The 19296-nt window shown below is 64.1% G+C and overlaps 1 protein-coding gene across 1 annotated transcript in view; it reads left to right on the top strand.

Moving 5' to 3' along the window:
* The window catches only part of LOC130017627 (collagen alpha-3(VI) chain-like), a 57410-nt gene extending 41840 nt beyond the window's left edge, over nucleotides 1–15570 (top strand). Inside the window, exons 36-42 of the mRNA XM_056108350.1 lie at nucleotides 1007–1103; nucleotides 2213–2911; nucleotides 3896–4007; nucleotides 5444–5787; nucleotides 6108–6371; nucleotides 14727–14891; nucleotides 15464–15570. Coding sequence (XP_055964325.1) covers nucleotides 1007–1103; nucleotides 2213–2911; nucleotides 3896–4007; nucleotides 5444–5787; nucleotides 6108–6371; nucleotides 14727–14891; nucleotides 15464–15504 — 1722 coding nt within the window. The 3' untranslated portion in view covers nucleotides 15505–15570. The remainder of the gene's footprint in view (nucleotides 1–1006; nucleotides 1104–2212; nucleotides 2912–3895; nucleotides 4008–5443; nucleotides 5788–6107; nucleotides 6372–14726; nucleotides 14892–15463) is intronic.
* The last annotated feature ends 3726 nt before the right edge of the window (nucleotides 15571–19296 follow it).

The following is a 19296-nucleotide window of genomic DNA, read 5'->3' as shown; positions in this document are numbered from 1 at the left end:
ATCTTATACCTCATCCCCGTGGCATCTGTGGCCGTCTGGGGCCGGGTCTCTCGTGACCCCCCACCAGGAGCTCCCTGGGGGTCCAGGGAGTGCCTCTCGCTCCCGGCCCTGTGAGACCCCCACGCACCTCTGCCCTCCCCTACTAGCTGTTTGGGGCTCGGGGTGAGGGCTCCCCTGCCCTGGCCACGGCCACGGCCCTGCCTGTCCACTGCCTGGCCTCGGGTTCTGTGGTCTCTTACTCCCACGGCTACATCTGTGAGTTTCCGTGGGAACGGGAGGCTGGGGAGGGAGGAAGCATCACCGTTAGCAGAGCGTGGGCGGGCAGCTGTAGGGTCACTGCAGGAGAACAGGCATGTCCCACAGGGGAGGAAGCAGCGTGGCCGCACACCATGGGGCGGCGACTCCCACGGTCGCCAGCAAGCTCCTCTCAGGGCCGGCCCTGGGGTCCAGTTCAAGTGGGCAGATGCCGGGCCAAACAAGGAGGGGGTCTCCCTCTCCCCCCGCCGGATCCCCTCCCAGTCCCAGATGTCCCCGTGGACGAGGAGGACCCAGCGTCCCCAGCGTCCTTTCACCCACATCAATGTGTCCCCAAGGCCTATCCACCTCCGTCCGCACCGGGCCCCGCCTCTCCCGGCCAGGGCTGGCCTCCCATGGCCAGGCGCCTTGGGGACCTCCGGAAGCTTCTGTTCCCAGCTGCCGGGGTTCCCTGCAGAGATGGGGGAGCGGGAGTGCCCGCAACTGCTGGCCTGGTGATAGCTGAGTGTGCAGACCCCTGGCCAGGCCCTGCGAGTGTATATAACCTGGGATCCACACTGGCCCGGGAGGGGGGTGGGGGTGTGTCAGGGGTCCCCGTGCACAGGCATGGGGCGACTCCGAATCAGCTCGGAAAAGCTCGTGCATCCCGGTGCATTCCGGCCGCACTGGCCCCTCTCCAGCTGGAAGATGCCCCCCTCTCTCGGGAGCTTCTTTGACAGACGAGCCGCCACCCCCGCCCTGTCCCCTTCAGATCAACAACACGGCCGTGGGCCACACCCTCGTCCTGCCTGCGCGGAGGGACCTCGGGGACTTCCTGAAGAAGGTGCTGACTTGCCACGTGTGCTTGGGTAAGGAGCACGTCCTGCTGCCCAGCTGCGGGCCTGGCATGCTGCCATCTGCCCAGTGGCCGGCCCCTCCAGCAGCCAGTGCGGGGAAGGGCCCCATGCGGCATTCATAGGGGATGACGGGCCCGGCGGCCAACACTCAGCCTCGCTTTCCTCAGTCTCCGTTATTTTGGTTCCATTTATATAACGGGAATACCCCGGGGTGCCCAGGGCCTGGAACCAATATTGGGGGAGTACGGGGAGGGTCACGCAATGCCAGGGATCAATTCAGGGTCTGCATGTGCCCAGTTACTTCAGACTCTCTTCACTGTACTATTGTTATTATTTCGGTTTGAGGACCAAAACTGGTGGTGCTAAGGGCGTACTCCCAGCTCTGTGCTCAGGAATCCCTCCTAAGATTGTTTGGGGACCGCTGTGTGATGCCAGGCATCGAGCCCAGGTTGCCCACACGCGAAACAAGTGCTCTACCTACTGTGCTAATGAGCGTGTGTGCGTGTGTACACATGTGAGTGTGTGCACGTGTGTGTGTGTGCGCGTGGTGTTGTGGACCAGGACCTCATCTGTGAAAGAGAGTGCCCCACCTCCTGCACTATCAAGTGTGTGCGTGAGAGTTTGTATGAGTGTGTGTATGTGAGAGTGCTGTGTGTGTGTGAAGTGTGTGTGAAGTGTGTGTGTGAGAGAGAGTGTGTGTGTGTATATGTGTGTGTGTGTGTGTTGGGTCCAGGGCCTCATCCATGAGGGTTTGTGCCCTACCTCCTGCCATTGAGTGTGTGTGTGTGTAAGTGTGTTTGAGAGAGAGAGAGAGAGAGAGAGAGAGAGAGAGAGAGAGAGAGAGAGAGTGTGTGTAGATCGAGCCCAGGGCCTCATCCATGACAGAGTGTGCCCTCCCGCCTGTACTACTGAATGTGTGTGTTTGAGTGTGTGTATGTGTGTATGAGTGTGTGTGTTCACATGTGCATGTGTGTTCACATGTGTGCGCATGTGTGTAGCCGTGGCCGAGCCCAGGGCCTTGTCGGCGCAGGCGTGTGGGCCCCTTCCGTGGCTGCTTGGTTGGGAGCCCGGGCGAGCATCTCCCTCCCGGGCTGAGGCGCCTCCTGCTCCCCCCCCCCCAGACGTCTGCAACATCGACCCGTCCTGCGGCTTCGGCAGCTGGAGACCCGCGTTCCGGGACCGGAGGGCAGCAGGCAGCAACATGGACATGGACGTGGCCTTCATCCTGGACAGCTCCGAGACCACCTCCCTGTTCCAGTTCAACGAGATGAAGAAGTATGTTGCCCACCTGGTGCGGCAGCTGGAGCTGAGCCCGGACCCCAAGGGCTCGCCGCACCTGGCGCGGGTGGCCGTGATCCAGCAGGCGCCCCACGGGGCGGCGGACAACGCCAGCCTGGCGCCCGTGCAGGTGGACGTCGCGCTGACCAGCTTCAGCTCCAAGGAGCGGCTGCTGGCCTTCCTGGGCCGCGGGCTGCGGCCACTGCAGGGCACGGGGGCGCTGGGCCGCGCCATCGAGCACACGGTGGGCCGCGTGCTGGAGCAGGCGCCGCACCCGCGCGACCTCAGGCTGGTGGTGCTGCTGCTGACGGGCGCCGTGAGGGGCCAGGAGCTGCGGGAGGCGCAGGCGGCCGTGCTGCGCGCCAAGTGCAAGGGCTACTTCTTCGTCACGCTGGGCATCGGCCGGGCGCTCAACATCGGGGACGTGCGGGCCTTCGCCAGCGAGCCCAGCGACGTCTTCTTCAAGCTGGTGGACCAGGCGGGCGAGCTGGGGGAGGAGCCGCTCCTGCGTTTCGGCCGGCTGCTGCCCTCCTTCGTGGGCAGTGAGTGTCTGCGGGGCGCGGGGCGGGCGGGCGGGCGGCAGGGCACGGGTGGCCAGACCCGGTAGCTTCCTCCCAGGTGCCCGTCCACGCCCAGCCTCAGGTCAGAGGGCGAGCCCGCAGCCCACCCCGCTGGGGCGCCAGGACCCGGCATGGACCCTCCGTGTCCTGCAGAGAAGACGCAGACGCGGGTGCCCCGAGCCCACCTTGATCCCACCGACTTGGGGGTCTCCTTCCCAGCCCCAGAAAGTCACCCAGAGAATGTGAGATCGGGGGGCGCAGGCCAGATGTGTGGGTGTCCCGCCTGGCAGAGGAGGAGGCCAAGGATTCTGCTGGGGCCTCAGGGAAGCTTCTAGAAGGTGCCATGGCCCTGGGCTTGGCCGCCCTGCCACAGTGGGCCCTGCCAGGCCTGTGCGCTGCTTCGGAGCAGGCCTTGCTGGTGCTCCCCTTGCCTGTGAGTGCTCCCTGACTTGGGGCCGGACTCACCATGTCCATCGCGACGTGACCATCGCGTGCAGTCTGAGGTCGTGAGTGAGCAGGAGACTGAAGAGAGGCATTGGGGAGATAGTGGGGCAGGAGGGCCCGAGTCTTAGTGCCAGGAGTGCTGACCCCGGACACGCCCCCCTGCTCATCCGGGTTATACACTAAAGTCGTGTCCAACATGGAGGAAATGTGAATCTGAATAGAATGATACCAAGAGCTGGGAAGTTCTCGACTCTGTGACGGAGTTTTCTCGAGTCTCGCCTCCTCTCCCCTTGCAACCCCGTGTGGCCACTGGACCCCTGGCCTGGCCCGAGGTCCCCAGGGGGAGGGAGGTGTTTCGGCCATCCTGTGGCCAGCAGTGCACACCGGGTGCTCTTAGAGCACTGTGCTCACTTTGTTTACAAGCATCTACCCCGCAGGCACATCCGGGAACTCCCGTGTACTTGTCCATGGGCCCCCCAGCAGGTGACTGACCGGAAGTGACCAGAAATCTCTTCCCCACAGGTGAGAATGCGTTTCACCTGTCCCCTGACCTCAGGAAGCAGTGTGACTGGTTCCAAGAGGACCAGCCGGCCAACACAGCTGTGAAGTTCACTCCCCACCGAGGGGTGATCATGTAAGTGACCGTGGTCTCCTCGTGGTGGCCTGGAGGGCGGGCAGGCTGCAGCCCCTGCTAGCACTTGACCCGGAAGTGAAAAGTACCAAGGTCGAGGGTCTTCCTTCTCAGTCGCCTGTCTGAGGTTGGGCAGCCGACTGACCTAACCCAGTGGCTCACAGTGCCACTATTTGTCTGACCACAGTGGGGGGCAGTTTGGGGGTGGGTCTGGCCCAGCCAGTGTTGTCTCAACCTGCGGTCACTCATGTCTGTCAGCGGCTCCCTGCAGGGCACGGGGAGCCAGAGGCCTCAACTCTGTGTCCTACTGTCAGTGAGGATGGCTTTGTCCAGCAGGCAGTCCAGCAGGGCACGGGAGAGAAGCTGGGCCTCTCTTGGGGTCGCGGCTGGACTTGCTCTGCATTCCTTAAGGCTCCTGGGCCCGAGCACCCCCAAAGGCAATGGGAGGGTCGTCCGGCATGTGGTAAAGGTTCGGGCATGAGATGGGCCGAGGGGCCACGGGTGGCAGGTGGCGGGCCACATGCCCGTTTCCGCTGGCTGACGTTTTTTGTTTTAATGTGCTTTTTTTTTTTTGCTTTTTGCTTTTTGGGTCACACCCGGCGATGCACGGGGGTCATTCCTGGCTCTGCACTCAGGAATCACTCCTGGCGGTGCTCAGGGCACCATATGGGATGCCGGGAATCGAACTCAGGTCGGCCGCGTGCAAGGCAAATGCCCTCCCTGCTGTGCTATTGCTCCTTGCCTTCTACTTTAAACCCCATCAAATGTGGCGTGCTACTCTTGGTATATCGGTGGTGCAAAATATGAGATATCTAAGAATAGATTCACTCACAAGGTGAAGCTCCTTCGAGCGTGTGGAGAGTGGCCATGAGCGTTGATGGCGGTTGAGTTCCGGGGGTTTTCGGCTGCCCGGGCTGGGTCCATTGGGGCAGGGAGGGTCTAACCTGCCCCCTCCGGGTTGCCCCAGATGAAACAGCCTGGCACGGGGTCTGGCGGCATGTCTAAAGCATATCATTCTGTGCTCCTTCCGAGAGGTTTATTGTTGAGTTGGATCATGGCCGTTAATGAGATTATATGGCCCCTGGCTGACTTTCATATTTAGGATATTCGAGCACTGTTTCCGTCTTACGGACACTGACGTTAAAGTTACCGTCACCTTTTTACTCTGTCTCTGCCTTTCCTTCATAAATTGGGAAGATGTGAGGAGCGTTTCGGGGCCTGCTGGGCTTCCCTGGAAACGGTTCTGCCACTTTTGCCCGTGGACATCGTTCTGGGGGCACAGCCCTGAGAAGGGGTGTTGTGTGTGCGGAGCTGAGCCCCTGGGAGTCAGCCGTGATGTGAACGCGCAGTGTCACGTGGGCTCACGGGCGCGTCCTTGCTAACTGGAGTTGCTGGAAAACAATTACAGAAGAAAGACGTTACTTCTATTATTTCAACAGAAACATTCCAAGTAACGTCACTGCAAGCGCTTCCTCCAAACCTGTGAGCACACGGAAGCCGGTGTCCACCACCGAGCGGGCGGTCAGCACGGCGAGGCCGGCAGTGACCAACCACATGCCCGCGGCCAGGCCGGCCACCCCCGCCCGACCGGGGGCCACGAAGGCAGCCCCCGTGAGGACCCCCACGGCTGTGAGACCAGGACCAGGGAAGTCGTCTGGGGCCACCAAGCCAGCAGCTGCCAGACCCCCGACGGTGCCCAAACCAGTGGCCTCCAAGCCCGAGCCGCCCCGTGCCCAGACCGCCAAACCTGCCTCCTCCAGGCCGGACAGTGCCAAGCCTGCAGGTGGGACAGGAAGGACAGGGGGGACAGCACCTCCTAAGGGCCCCCCAGGGGTTGGAGCCCGCCCAGGGGCGGGGGGGGGTCTTGGGGGCCCCTCATTCCCTCTGGGTGTCAGGAATCCAGCTGCTGAGACGAAGGGATGAGGAAGGAGCCCTTAGGGAGGAGGGAGAGGAAGGGAGGAGGGAGGGGAGGGGGAGGGGCCGCTGCTTCCCGCACAGGGGGCTCCCGTGGGAGAGGCGGGGCAGGGCGCGGGCGCTCTCCGCAGGGGCCCCCAGGACGCCCCCCGCCCCGCGTGACCCCGCGTGACCCCCCCCCCCCCGCAGGCCCCGCGCCCCGGGAGCTGCAGGTGTCCGAGGTGACGGAGAGCAGCGCCCGGCTGCGCTGGGAGCCCCCCGAGCCCCCCGGGCCCTACTCCTACAACCTCACGGTCACCTCGGCGCTCGACCAGTCCCTGGTGCTGAGGCAGAACCTCTCGGGCACCGAGCGCGTCGTCGGGGGCCTCCGGGCCGGGCACGCGTACCGCGTCTCGGTGCTCGCCCACCTGCGGGCCCAGGTCCGCGCCGTCTACCACGGGACCTTCAGCACCAGTGAGTGGGCGGGGCCGGGCGGGCTGAGTGGACGGGGCGGGGCTTAGGGGAGGGGCGGGGCTTAGGGGAGGGGCGGGGCTTAGGGAGAGGGGCGGGTGTGAGGAGAGGGGGGAGGGAGAGTCTGAGGAGATGGGGAGGGGAGGGTCTGAGGAGATGGGGGAGGGTCGGGTCTGAGGAGATGGGGGCGGGGAGGGTCTGAGGAGATGGGGGCGGGGAGGGTCTGAGGAGATGGGGGAGAGGAGGGTCTGAGGAGATGGGGGAGAGGAGGGTCTGAGGAGATGGGGAGGGGAGGGTCTGAGGAGATGGGGGAGAGGAGGGTCTGAGGAGGGGGGGAGGGAGAGTCTGAGGAGATGGGGGAGGGTCGGGTCTGAGGAGATGGGGAGGGAGAGTCTGAGGAAATGGGGGAGAGGAGAGTCTGAGGAGATGGGGAGGGGAGGGTCTGAGGAGATGGGGGAGGGTCGGGTCTGAGGAGATGGGGGCGGGGAGGGTCTGAGGAGATGGGGGCGGGGAGGGTCTGAGGAGATGGGGGAGAGGAGGGTCTGAGGAGATGGGGGAGAGGAGGGTCTGAGGAGATGGGGAGGGGAGGGTCTGAGGAGATGGGGGAGAGGAGGGTCTGAGGAGGGGGGGAGGGAGAGTCTGAGGAGATGGGGGAGGGTCGGGTCTGAGGAGATGGGGAGGGAGAGTCTGAGGAAATGGGGGAGAGGAGAGTCTGAGGAGATGGGGAGGGGAGGGTCTGAGGAGATGGGGGAGGGGAGGGTCTGAGGAGATGGGGGCGGGGAGGGTCTGAGGAGATGGGGGCGGGGAGGGTCTGAGGAGATGGGGGAGAGGAGGGTCTGAGGAGATGGGGGAGAGGAGGGTCTGAGGAGATGGGGAGGGGAGGGTCTGAGGAGATGGGGAGGGGAGGGTCTGAGGAGATGGGGGAGAGGAGGGTCTGAGGAGGGGGGGAGGGAGAGTCTGAGGAGATGGGGGAGGGTCGGGTCTGAGGAGGGGGGGAGGGAGAGTCTGAGGAGATGGGGGAGGGTCGGGTCTGAGGAGATGGGGAGGGAGAGTCTGAGGAAATGGGGGAGAGGAGAGTCTGAGGAGATGGGGAGGGGAGGGTCTGAGGAGATGGGGGAGGGTCGGGTCTGAGGAGGGGGGGAGGGAGAGTCTGAGGAGATGGGGGAGGGTCGGGTCTGAGGAGGGGGGGAGGGAGAGTCTGAGGAGATGGGGGAGGGTCGGGTCTGAGGAGATGGGGAGGGAGAGTCTGAGGAAATGGGGGAGAGGAGAGTCTGAGGAGATGGGGAGGGGAGGGTCTGAGGAGATGGGGGAGGGGAGGGTCTGAGGAGATGGGGGCGGGGAGGGTCTGAGGAGATGGGGGCGGGGAGGGTCTGAGGAGATGGGGGAGAGGAGGGTCTGAGGAGATGGGGGAGAGGAGGGTCTGAGGAGATGGGGAGGGGAGGGTCTGAGGAGATGGGGAGGGGAGGGTCTGAGGAGATGGGGGAGAGGAGGGTCTGAGGAGGGGGGGAGGGAGAGTCTGAGGAGATGGGGGAGGGTCGGGTCTGAGGAGGGGGGGAGGGAGAGTCTGAGGAGATGGGGGAGGGGTCGGGTCTGAGGAGATGGGGAGGGAGAGTCTGAGGAAATGGGGGAGAGGAGAGTCTGAGGAGATGGGGAGGGGAGGGTCTGAGGAGATGGGGGAGGGTCGGGTCTGAGGAGATGGGGGCGGGGAGGGTCTGAGGAGATGGGGGCGGGGAGGGTCTGAGGAGATGGGGGAGAGGAGGGTCTGAGGAGATGGGGGAGAGGAGGGTCTGAGGAGGGGGGGAGGGAGAGTCTGAGGAGATGGGGGAGGGTCGGGTCTGAGGAGATGGGGAGGGAGAGTCTGAGGAAATGGGGGAGAGGAGAGTCTGAGGAGATGGGGAGGGGAGGGTCTGAGGAGATGGGGGCGGGGAGGGTCTGAGGAGATGGGGGCGGGGAGGGTCTGAGGAGATGGGGGAGAGGAGGGTCTGAGGAGGGGGGGAGGGAGAGTCTGAGGAGATGGGGGAGGGTCGGGTCTGAGGAGATGGGGAGGGAGAGTCTGAGGAAATGGGGGAGAGGAGAGTCTGAGGAGATGGGGAGGGGAGGGTCTGAGGAGATGGGGGAGGGTCGGGTCTGAGGAGGGGGGGAGGGAGAGTCTGAGGAGATGGGGGAGGGTCGGGTCTGAGGAGGGGGGGAGGGAGAGTCTGAGGAGATGGGGGAGGGTCGGGTCTGAGGAGATGGGGAGGGAGAGTCTGAGGAAATGGGGGAGAGGAGAGTCTGAGGAGATGGGGAGGGGAGGGTCTGAGGAGATGGGGGAGGGTCGGGTCTGAGGAGATGGGGGCGGGGAGGGTCTGAGGAGATGGGGGCGGGGAGGGTCTGAGGAGATGGGGGAGAGGAGGGTCTGAGGAGATGGGGGAGAGGAGGGTCTGAGGAGGGGGGGAGGGAGAGTCTGAGGAGATGGGGGAGGGTCGGGTCTGAGGAGATGGGGAGGGGAGAGTCTGAGGAAATGGGGGAGAGGAGAGTCTGAGGAGATGGGGAGGGGAGGGTCTGAGGAGATGGGGGAGGGTCGGGTCTGAGGAGATGGGGGCGGGGAGGGTCTGAGGAGATGGGGGCGGGAGGGTCTGAGGAGATGGGGGAGAGGGAGGGTCTGAGGAGATGGGGGAGAGGAGGGTCTGAGGAGATGGGGAGTGGAGGGTCTGAGGAGATGGGGGAGAGGAGGTCTGAGGAGATGGGGAGGGGAGGGTCTGAGGAGATGGGGGAGAGGAGGGTCTGAGGAGGGGGGGAGGGAGAGTCTGAGGAGATGGGGGAGGGTCGGGTCTGAGGAGATGGGGGAGGGAGAGTCTGAGGAAATGGGGGAGAGGAGAGTCTGAGGAGATGGGGAGGGGAGGGTCTGAGGAGATGGGGAGGGTCGGGTCTGAGGAGATGGGGGCGGGAGGGTCTGAGGAGATGGGGGCGGGGAGGGTCTGAGGAGATGGGGGAGAGGAGGGTCTGAGGAGATGGGGGAGAGGAGGGTGCTGAGGAGATGGGGAGGGGAGGGTCTGAGGAGATGGGGGAGAGGAGGGTCTGAGGAGGGGGGGAGGAGAGTCTGAGGAGATGGGGGAGGGTCGGGTCTGAGGAGATGGGGAGGGAGAGTCTGAGGAAATGGGGGAGAGGAGAGTCTGAGGAGATGGGGAGGGGAGGGTCTGAGGAGATGGGGGAGGGTCGGGTCTGAGGAGATGGGGGCGGGGAGGGTCTGAGGAGATGGGGGCGGGGAGGGTCTGAGGAGATGGGGGAGAGGAGGGTCTGAGGAGATGGGGGAGAGGAGGGTCTGAGGAGATGGGGAGGGGAGGGTCTGAGGAGATGGGGAGGGAGGGTCTGAGGAGATGGGGGAGAGGAGGGTCTGAGGAGGGGGGAGGAGAGTCTGAGGAGATGGGGCGAGAGGGTCGGGTCTGAGGAGGGCGGGGAGGGGAGAGTCTGAGGAGATGGGGGAGGGTCGGGTCTGAGGAGATGGGGAGGGAGAGTCTGAGGAAATGGGGGAGAGGAGAGTCTGAGGAGATGGGGAGGGGAGGGTCTGAGGAGATGGGGGAGGTCGGGTCTGAGGAGATGGGGGCGGGGAGGGTCTGAGGAGATGGGGGCGGGGAGGGTCTGAGGAGATGGGGGAGAGAGGGTCTGAGGAGATGGGGGAGAGGAGGGTCTGAGGAGATGGGGGGGAGGGAGAGTCTGAGGAGATGGGGGAGGGGAGGGTCTGAGGAGATGGGGGAGAGGAGAGTCTGAGGAATGGGGGAGAGGAGAGTCTGAGGAGAGATGGGGAGGGGGAGGGTCTGAGGAGATGGGGGCGGGGAGGGTCTGAGGAGATGGGGGCGGGGAGGGTCTGAGGAGATGGGGAGAGGAGGTCTGAGAGGGGGGGAGGAGAGTCTGAGGAGATGGGGGAGGGTCGGGTCTGAGGAGATGGGGACGGAGAGTCTGAGGAAATGGGGGAGAGGAGAGTCTGAGGAGATGGGGAGGGGAGGGTCTGAGGAGATGGGGGAGGGTCGGGTCTGAGGAGGGGGGGAGGGAGAGTCTGAGGAGATGGGGGAGGGTCCGGGTCTGAGGAGGGGGGGAGGGAGAGTCTGAGGAGATGGGGGAGGGTCGGGTCTGAGGAGATGGGGAGGGAGAGTCTGAGGAAATGGGGGAGAGGAGAGTCTGAGGAGATGGGGAGGGGAGGGGTCTGAGGAGATGGGGGAGGGTCGGGTCTGAGGAGATGGGGCGGGGGAGGGTCTGAGGAGATGGGGGCGGGGAGGGTCTGAGGAGATGGGGAGAGGAGGGTCTGAGGAGATGTGGGGAGAGGAGGGTCTGAGGAGGGGGGGAGGGAGAGTCTGAGGAGATGGGGGAGGGTCGGGTCTGAGGAGATGGGGGCGGGGGAGGGTCCTGAGGAGATGGGGGCGGGGAGGGTCTGAGGAGATGGGGGAGAGGAGGGTCTGAGGAGATGGGGGAGAGGAGGGTCTGAGGAGATGGGGAGGGGAGGGTCTGAGGAGATGGGGGAGAGGAGGGTCTGAGGAGGGGGGGAGGGAGAGTCTGAGGAGATGGGGGAGGGTCGGGTCTGAGGAGATGGGGGCGGGGAGGGTCTGAGGAGATGGGGGCGGGGAGGGTCTGAGGAGATGGGGGAGAGGAGGGTCTGAGGAGATGGGGGAGAGGAGGGTCTGAGGAGGGGGGAGGGAGAGTCTGAGGAGATGGGGGGAGGGTCGGGTCTGAGGAGGTGGGGGAGGGGGCAGGGTCTGAGCAGACAGGGAGGAGAGGGTCTGAGGAGAGGGGGGAGGAGAGTTTGAGGAAATGGGGGAGGGGAGGGTCTGAGGAGATGGGGAAGGGGAGGGTCTGAGGAGATGGGGGAGAGGAGGGTCTGAGGAGATGGGGAAGGGGAGGGTCTGAGCAGACAGGGGAGGAGAGGGTTTGAGAGAGGAGGGATGGAGAGTCTGAGGAAATGGGGGAGGGGAGGGTCTGAGGAGATGGGGAGGGTCTGAGGAGATGGGAGAGGGGAGGGTCTGAGGAGATGAGAAGGGGAGGGTCTGAGGAGATGGGGGCAGGGAGGGTCTGAGGAAATGGGGAGGGAGAGTCTGAGGAGATGGGGAGGGGAGGGTCTGAGGAGATGGGGGCGTGTCTCCGGCCCCGCCCCCCCCTCCTTCCCTCGGGACCCCTGGAGTCCCTGACCTGTGGGGGGATCGCGTCCAGCCAGGCTGGCTCTGGGAGGGCGGGACTGAGGCGGGTGTGTCAGTGCCGGGACCCCCAGGATGGCGAGGGGTGGAGGGCCCCACAGAATCAGTGGCGGCCTTCAGTGGCGGGGGCTGCCCGAACCTGGGCTGAGTCGCCCTCAGGGGTCCGTGTGTGTGGGGTCCAGCTCAGTGGCAGCAGCTCCTGCCCTCTCCCCCCCCCCCCCTCCCTGCAGGGACCGTCCTGGCCGCAGCCCCTCAGGCCGGGCGGGCCTCCAGCTCCAGCATCAGTCTCGTGGTCAGCCCTGACCTGGCCGGTCCCGGGAGGCAGGTACGTGTCCACGCCAGGCCCCCCACCATCCACTCGCCCCCAGGCCCTGTGGGAGCCACCTGGGGGCATTCTGTGCCTCGGGGCTGGGTGACCCCCCCCCTGCCCTGGGCTTGGTGACTGGCCAGGGGGGCGCAAGGTGCCCGGGCCACTGTCCTGTGGGGGGGTCTTCCAGCACTGCCCCCGCCGGGGGTCTGTCTCAGAGCCACCCTTCACTGTGGCCGGGGGTCCGGGGCTACCCGGGGGTCCCCCGGGCTGTGTGGGTTGAGCTGGGGGTCTGCTGCGGGAAGGCAGGTGCCCTCGCCCCTGCACGGCCTCTCAGATGAGACTGCCCTCCCCCCCTCATTCCCCTTCCCCTCTCCTCTCCCCTCTCTCTTCTTTTTTTTTTTTTTTTTTTTTTTTGCTTTTTGGGGTCACACCCGGCAATGCACAGGGGTCACTCTTGGTTCATACACTCAGGAGTTACTCCTGGCGGTGCTCGGGGGACCATACGGGATGCTGGGAATCGAACCCGGGTCGGCTGCGTGCAAGGCAAATGCCCTACCCACTGTGCTATTGCTCCAGCCCCTCACTCTCTCTTCTTCCTCCCTCCCTCCCTCCCTCCCTCCCTTCCTTCCTTCTCCCTTTCTCTTTCTCTCTCTCTCTCTTTTTCTCTCTCTCTCTCTCTCTCCCTCCCTCCCTTCCTCCCTCCCTCCCTCCCTCCCTTCCCTTTCTCTCTCTCTTTCCACCTTAGGGAACCCTCTGGGATGCTGGGTTAGTCCTCTGCCAGGCGTGTTCTCCCCCCACCCCCGCCTTTCTTCAAAGCCAGTCCTCACAGTGGCCTCAAGAGCACTGTCTGGAGAGGACTCAAGCACTGCCCGCTGGGGCACCGACGAGGGCACACACTGGGGTTGCAGGGCCTGAGCGGCGGGTGGGCAGTGCTGGAGTCGCCTTCTGTTCCTCTCGTGCGTGTCACTTTTTTCCCGGCGTCTCCTTCCGCTTCCTCATTCCCGTCTTGGGAGCATTTGCCGTGCTCGCTCTCACTGAGGCCCGGACTCGGGGCCCTGCTCAGCAGCTCAAACCCACCCAAGTCCTTACCGAGGGTCTTCACGGCCCGGGAGACAGCGGGGGCTGAGGGTTTGGGGTGCGGCCTGCTGGGTTTGACCCCAGCACTGCCCACGGGGGCCCTGGGCACTGCTGCCCCGGCCAGTGCCCTCCCCTCCAGAGTCCTCAGTGGCCGGCGTGGAGGAAGCATCTGCAGAAGAGCCGCAGTGTGGGCGAGATGGGGAACGGGCCCGGAGCCGGCCAAGAAAGCGGCTGGGGACCCCTGTGCGGGCCCCGCTGGGCCCTGGGGGACCTCGCTCCCCTCGGCCTCCCAGCTAACACGGCGGCGGCTGGCACCGTCCCCAGCCTGCTGGGTGTTGTTGGGCCATCCGTGGAGGGACTCTGGGAAACCGTCCCCCAGAAGGTTAGGGGTCTTGGAGCGGGTGGAGCGGCCGTTCGCTTGGCTGCGCTCCACGCTGGAGAGAAGCCAGGGCCAGCCTGGCGTGACGTCACTGGGAACGCGCGCGCATGTGTGTGTGTGTATATGTGTGTGTGCTAGTGGCTTAATGCCGTGGTTTCCCCCCTTGAGTGCCCGACAGAACTGGGGGTGCTTTGCCAGATCTGCGTGAATACAGAGGGGGGCGTGCACCCACGGGCTGGAGGAAGAGGCCCCCGGGCTGGGATTCATGCTCAGAAGTGAGGCTGAGACCCCCGGCATGTGTGGGACCGGGATTAAGGACCAGGGTGTGGGCGGGCGGGTCCCATCCACACAGTTGCTCCTACGGAACATTCTTTACTGGGGGGCTTAGGGGAAAGTTGGCATTTCCCCAACTTCTAGATAAGGCGGATGTAGCAGGTCTCTTTCCCAGCACTGCCTGGAGCTGGCCAGAAAACTCTGTCGGCAGAAGCTGCCCGTGTTTCTCCGCCGGGCTCTCTCCTCTGTCCTGGGTTCCGTCAGAAATACCCTCAGCTGGGAAGGGGCAGTTCCCTCTGGCCCCAGCCTGGGTCAGGGCTACTTTGGACTTGCTCGCTCCTTGGGTGGGACACAAGGCGCTCAGTCATGTGCATGCACACATATATATACACACATGCACACACATGTACACACACACACACACGTGTGCACGTGTGCTCGGAGTCCCCCCACCCCCCGGCCTGTCCTTCTGACCTCCAGCCCACTCTCCACTATTTCCTGATGACGTTGAACGCAACTTTGTCCCACTTGCGGTTGTATAATTTGATTTCTTCCCGGGGGACTTGGCATTGGAAGAGCTGCAGAGACAAGCGGGCCATCATGGGGGAGGGGAGAGAGAGAGAGAGAGAGAGAGAGAGAGAGAGAGAGAGACGGAGAGAGAGAGACAGAGGGAGGGAGATTGGGAGAGAGGGAGAGGGAGAGAAAGGAAGAGAGAAGGAGAAAGAGAGGGAGAGGGAGTGAGAGAAGGATAGAGAGGGGAGAGAGAGGGAGGGAGGGATGAAGGGAGAGGGGGGAGAGAGGGAGAATGGGAGAGAGGGAGAGAAGGAGAGGAAGAGAGGGAGGAGAGGGGAGAAAGGGAGGGAGGAAGAGAGGGAGGGAGAGAGACAGACAGAGAGGGGGCATTCATGTCTTCCGTGTCACCCAGACTCCAGCACTGGTGTCTGGCCCGGGGGTCTGGACTGAGCTAGTCAAACCCTCCCACCCATGCCGCTGAGTTTCCTGGATGGGCTGTCCGCGGGTCCCAGGGGCCGAGGCTGCGGGGGAGAGGTCCAGGCAGCGCCCCTCGAGAAGGCATCTTTTTCTCTCTGACGTCACGAGAGAGGGCAGCGTGGCTGGCCGCTCCCAGTCCCAGCTCCGTCCTCTCCCGACCCACCTAGACATATGCCGGCTGGCCAAGGACATAGGCACCTGCCGGAAGTTCATCCTCAAGTGGTACTTCGACGTGGACACCAACAGCTGCGCGCGCTTCTGGTACGGAGGCTGCGGCGGGAACGAGAACAGATTCAATTCACAGTCAGAATGTGAAAAGGTCTGCAACCCAGGTGAGTGGCCTCTGCTGCCGAGTGTGGGTCTCTGGAACTAGAGGAAGGACCGGGCCTGTCGCTGGTCATTTAAAAGTGGGAAATGCAGTTGGGGGGGAGGGAGGGCAGAGACAGGCCATGGGCATCACTCCCTGCTTCCTCGGCGTTTCCTCCAGAGCCGCATTTGTGAGGGGTCACACTCCCAGCGATGCTCCGGGGTCCCTCCTGGCTCTGCACTCAGGAATCACTCCTGGCGGAGCTCGGGGGACCCTATGGGATGTCGGGGATCGAACCCGGGTCGGCCGGGACTTCCCTGCTGTGCTACGACTCCGACCCACCTTGTGTATTTTGCCTCCGATGATGCTCAGGGCCGGTGGCTTCTCCCTGTGGGAATGCCGAGTCCCCCTCACTAATATGTATATAGATGCGGGGGGTGGTCAGGCCTGTGCTGGACAGAGCCACACCCAAGCCTGGGGAGGATTCAGGTGCCCGAGGGACCCCCAGGCCCGGACTGGGTGTGGGCCCCGGTCAGGCGGCATCTGTCTGCTCAGTAAGCACCTCCCCATCTCCTCTCTCCCCTGCCCCCTGCCCAGTGCTGCTCAAGTCCGGAGTGGCCACTGCGCTGGGGACCTAGGCTGCCCGCTGGGCACACATACCTCTTGGAGAAGGAAGTGACCGTCAGCAGAAGCACACCCGCTCCTGCGGCCGGACGCTCGAACTCGGGGCCCACCCCGCCCCCACCCACCCACCCACCCATTGGTGCTAAACGTGTCTGTGGAAGCTAGTGTTGTCCAGCTCCGCACGGACGTCTGCCCCCTGGAACGTCGGACCCTCGCGCCGCCGGGGGCTGTGTGGACGGGACCCCCGGAGAGACCCCCGAGCTCCTCTGCCTCTGCCAGGCAGGAGTGGGGCTCGGAACAACCCCCAGCCCCGTTCTTCCAGATGCTTCTGCCAGCTCCTCCTTCCTCTTCCCGCTGATCAGCACGGCCCAGCTGAGGCCCCGCAGGGCCATGAGCAGAGCTGCCCGCCCACCCTGGCCAGGGTCCCGGCGGGGGTTTCGTGCTCTTGTCCCGAGGCCTCCCACAGCCGGCCCCGGGCCCATGTGGGCTGTCGTGAGGATGGTCCCACTCATGGCCCGGGAACACCGTTCCGAGCACGTGCCTGCCGGGGTTTGTGGGGGGGAGGGGGTTTAATTTTAATTTTCAAATTTTTAGGAAATTTACACAAAGAAACTTTTTAATAAAGTATGTTGAAAGTGTCGCGTCCTGATTGGCTGCCGCCTTCCCAGGGCTCATACCAACCTTCGGGGATGGGAGCGGGGACCAGCCTGACTCTGTCCCGCCCAGGGATGGTCCTGGGGCCCTGAGCCGGCCGAGACTCGTCTGCTCAGTGCTTCTGTCTCCCTGGCTTTTGTGCTGCGATGGGCACGAGCCCTGTGCTGGCCTGGGCCACCGCTGTTCCCACCCAGAGCTTCCCGTGGGTGGCTGTGGCCCAGGGCAGCATGGCCGGGGGTGCGCTCCCCTCCCAGCCTGTGGACACACGCGCTCAGCTGACCGCCGCTGGCCTCTGTCGTGGCTGCAGCGTTGGACATTTCCCCACGTGCTCCCTGTGTCCTTCCCCGAACCCTGTCCTGCCCCTGAGCCCGCGTCCAACCCTCCCTCCTGGCCGGCCTCGGGGCTTCTAGCCTGGCGCTATGGACGGGTCAGCAGTTCTCGAGAAGGATGGACTGTGTCCACCGGGGTGGTGCTCGCAGTCAGCGTGACCTCACAGAACACAGATCCCTGGAACCGGATTCCCGGGCAGGCCCGGCGAGGCCCAGCGGTCACTTCCCGCTCACAGAGAAGAGCTGGACGGTCGCAGCGGCCGTTCCCTGCCGACCCACCCAGGACTCAGCTGCCTACGGAGGACAGATGTCCTCTCCGTTCTGTCCACTCACGGGCGCCGGTGCTGGGACAGCAATGAGGAACTGGCCTTTCTGCCCTGGCCAGCCCCGGGGACTTCTGTGACCTGCAGTGTCTCACCCCAGTGTCCTCTCCGTCCCCCCTCTGTGGCCTGCTCAGGACCAGGACTCCCCAGGTGCAGGGGCACCGGCCTCCCTGCCGCAGCCAGGGGTGATGCTCCTGCCCGTTGCTGGCGGGCCCCCAAGAAGCCCCAGGTGGGGAAGCGTCCCCAAATCCCAGCAGGACTCAGAAAAGCTGCTGCTCTGGGCCCCCTATGCCGACACAGCTGGGGAGGGCAGCGGGCCCCTGCCCAGGCTAGGACCGTCCACCTCCGCTCCTGCCCTCTGCGTCCTGCCCTCTCGGGGTGGGTGGGAGGCCAGCCTGCAGTGTCAGAGGGTTCAGCGCTTCCTGGTGCCCTGGACTGGGGGCTCTGGGGACCAGCCTGGAGGCAGTCCAGGGCCCAGCAATGAGCCCTGACCCTCAATGGGCTGGGCTCAGGGTCAGGGGTCACCTCAGGACCACAGCTGTCACTCTAAGGGTGCTTGTGGTCAGAGCAGGCTCAGGGCCTGGGCTGAGGGCCCAGAGCAAGCATGTCAGGGGGGTGGCTAGGGTGGGGTGGGGTCGAGTGAGAGTTCAGCGGGGAGGGTGTTTGCCTTGTGCACGGCCGGCCCGGGTTGGATCCCTGACGCCAGCAGGAGTGATTCCTAGCGCAGAGCCAACAGTGATCCCTGAGCACCGCCTGGTTGCACACCCCCCCCCCCCCAAAAAAAACCACAAAAATACAAGAAATACTGCAGAGGCTGGGGAGAAAGCACACAGGTGAGAGCTTGCCCGCCCCGGGCCCAGGCGTTTGCTGGCATTCGGTCATCAAGACTACGTGACAGATGCCACCTCTGGCCGGGCGTGACCCAGAGTAGGGGTGGCCGCTCGCGTGGCCACTTTTCTTCCTTGCAGAGGCAGGTGGTGGGTTGAGAGTGTCTCTGTGGTTTGAGTTTGGCGCCGGTGAAGCTCAGGGCGGGGCCGGCTGTGTGTGTCGGCGTCTGAGCCAGAGACGCCCGTGCTCTGCCAGGGAGGGGTGGGGGGGAGAGGCAGACCCAGGCGCTGCAGGACCCAGGAGGGGGCGTCTGGGGAGACGGAGCATCTACCTGTGCAGCTGGGCACGGGGCCGTCCCCCAGCTGACGCGACCAGAGTGGCCCAGACTGACCCCGGCAGCCAGCAGTGAGGAGCGGAGAGCCTGGTCGGGACGTGGCGTGAACATCTCATGGTGTGAACATCTCATGGCGTGCATGAGTGTTTGTGTGCACAACATGTGTGCACATGCATGTATGTGCATGTGTGCATGCATTTGTATGTGCGTGTGTAGATGTGCATGTGTGCTTCAATGAGGAGTATCACCGTGTGTGTGCACTGGTGTGTCCAGGCATGCATGTCCACACATACCAGTGGCCTGGAAGGAGGGGCCTCAGTTTCCCCGCCCGCTGCTGGGAGCTCCCATTCTGGGCTGGCTCATCTTACATTTCTGACTTCCGGAGAGTTCCCGGGCTCTTTCTGAGAAACAGGAAGCTACCAAATGGCCACCATCATAAAGTTATGTCCCGAGCGCAGGCCCACCCCGAGGCCATCGTGGGCACCAGGCAGGCCAGCGGCCGGCAAAGGTGCTGGATCCCCGGCTCTCTGCAACGCTCCTGTCAAGCTGAAAGAAAGGCAAAGCATGATTCTCACCTCCACGGCCCCTGCAGCAAAGCCTTGTCTCTCAGACCTGCGTCCTGTGACACGCAGGCCCAGCTCTGCTATACAGACCCTCACAGTGTGGCCCGGTCCCCGCACGGCTGTGCCAGGCCTTCTTGCACCCAGCTCCTCCCCTTGGAAACTCCTTTTCCTTTCTACCTTCCAATAAACTTTTGTTTTCTTTTTCTTTTTAATTGAATCGCCGTGAGTCACAGTTACAAAGCTTTTGTGACTGAGTTTCAGTCATACAACATCGAACACCCATCCCTCCACTAGTTTGCATTTTCAATCACCAATGTCCCCAGAGATCTCCAAGCCTGCTTGGATTGGGTCTGGGCCTTCGCCACTCAGATCCTTCATCTTCCAGTAGGTAGGTGTCACACCCACCAGCTGCTGCCAGCGCCAGTTTGGTCCCATCAACGGCCAAGACGCAGAGACTATAAATCCCAGCTCCTGGAAGAGAACAGCACAGAGTCTCCTGCCCCCACACCTGGCTGTCCTCACAGGGGCCCCTTGGTGGGGGGGGGCGGGTTGAATTTCCCTCCCCCACCCCAAGCAGAGCCCCAGCAGCCAAAGACCTCCAGAACTAGCCACAGCCATGCTGAGACCACTCTCCACACGTCCGGACAAGCCTCATGCATGAAGGAACTGGCAGAGGAACCCAGGCATGCGGGTCCCGGGGCTGAGATCTCCAAGCCTGCTCGGATCGGGACTGGACCTTCTCCACCCAGACCCCCATCTTCCAGTAGGTAGGCGT

The sequence above is a fragment of the Sorex fumeus genome, unplaced genomic scaffold (genome assembly GCF_029834395.1).
Source record: "Sorex fumeus unplaced genomic scaffold, SorFum_2.1 ptg000207l, whole genome shotgun sequence".
Taxonomy (NCBI): Eukaryota; Metazoa; Chordata; class Mammalia; order Eulipotyphla; family Soricidae; genus Sorex; species Sorex fumeus.
This window is presented reverse-complemented; position numbering and strand designations above follow the sequence as displayed.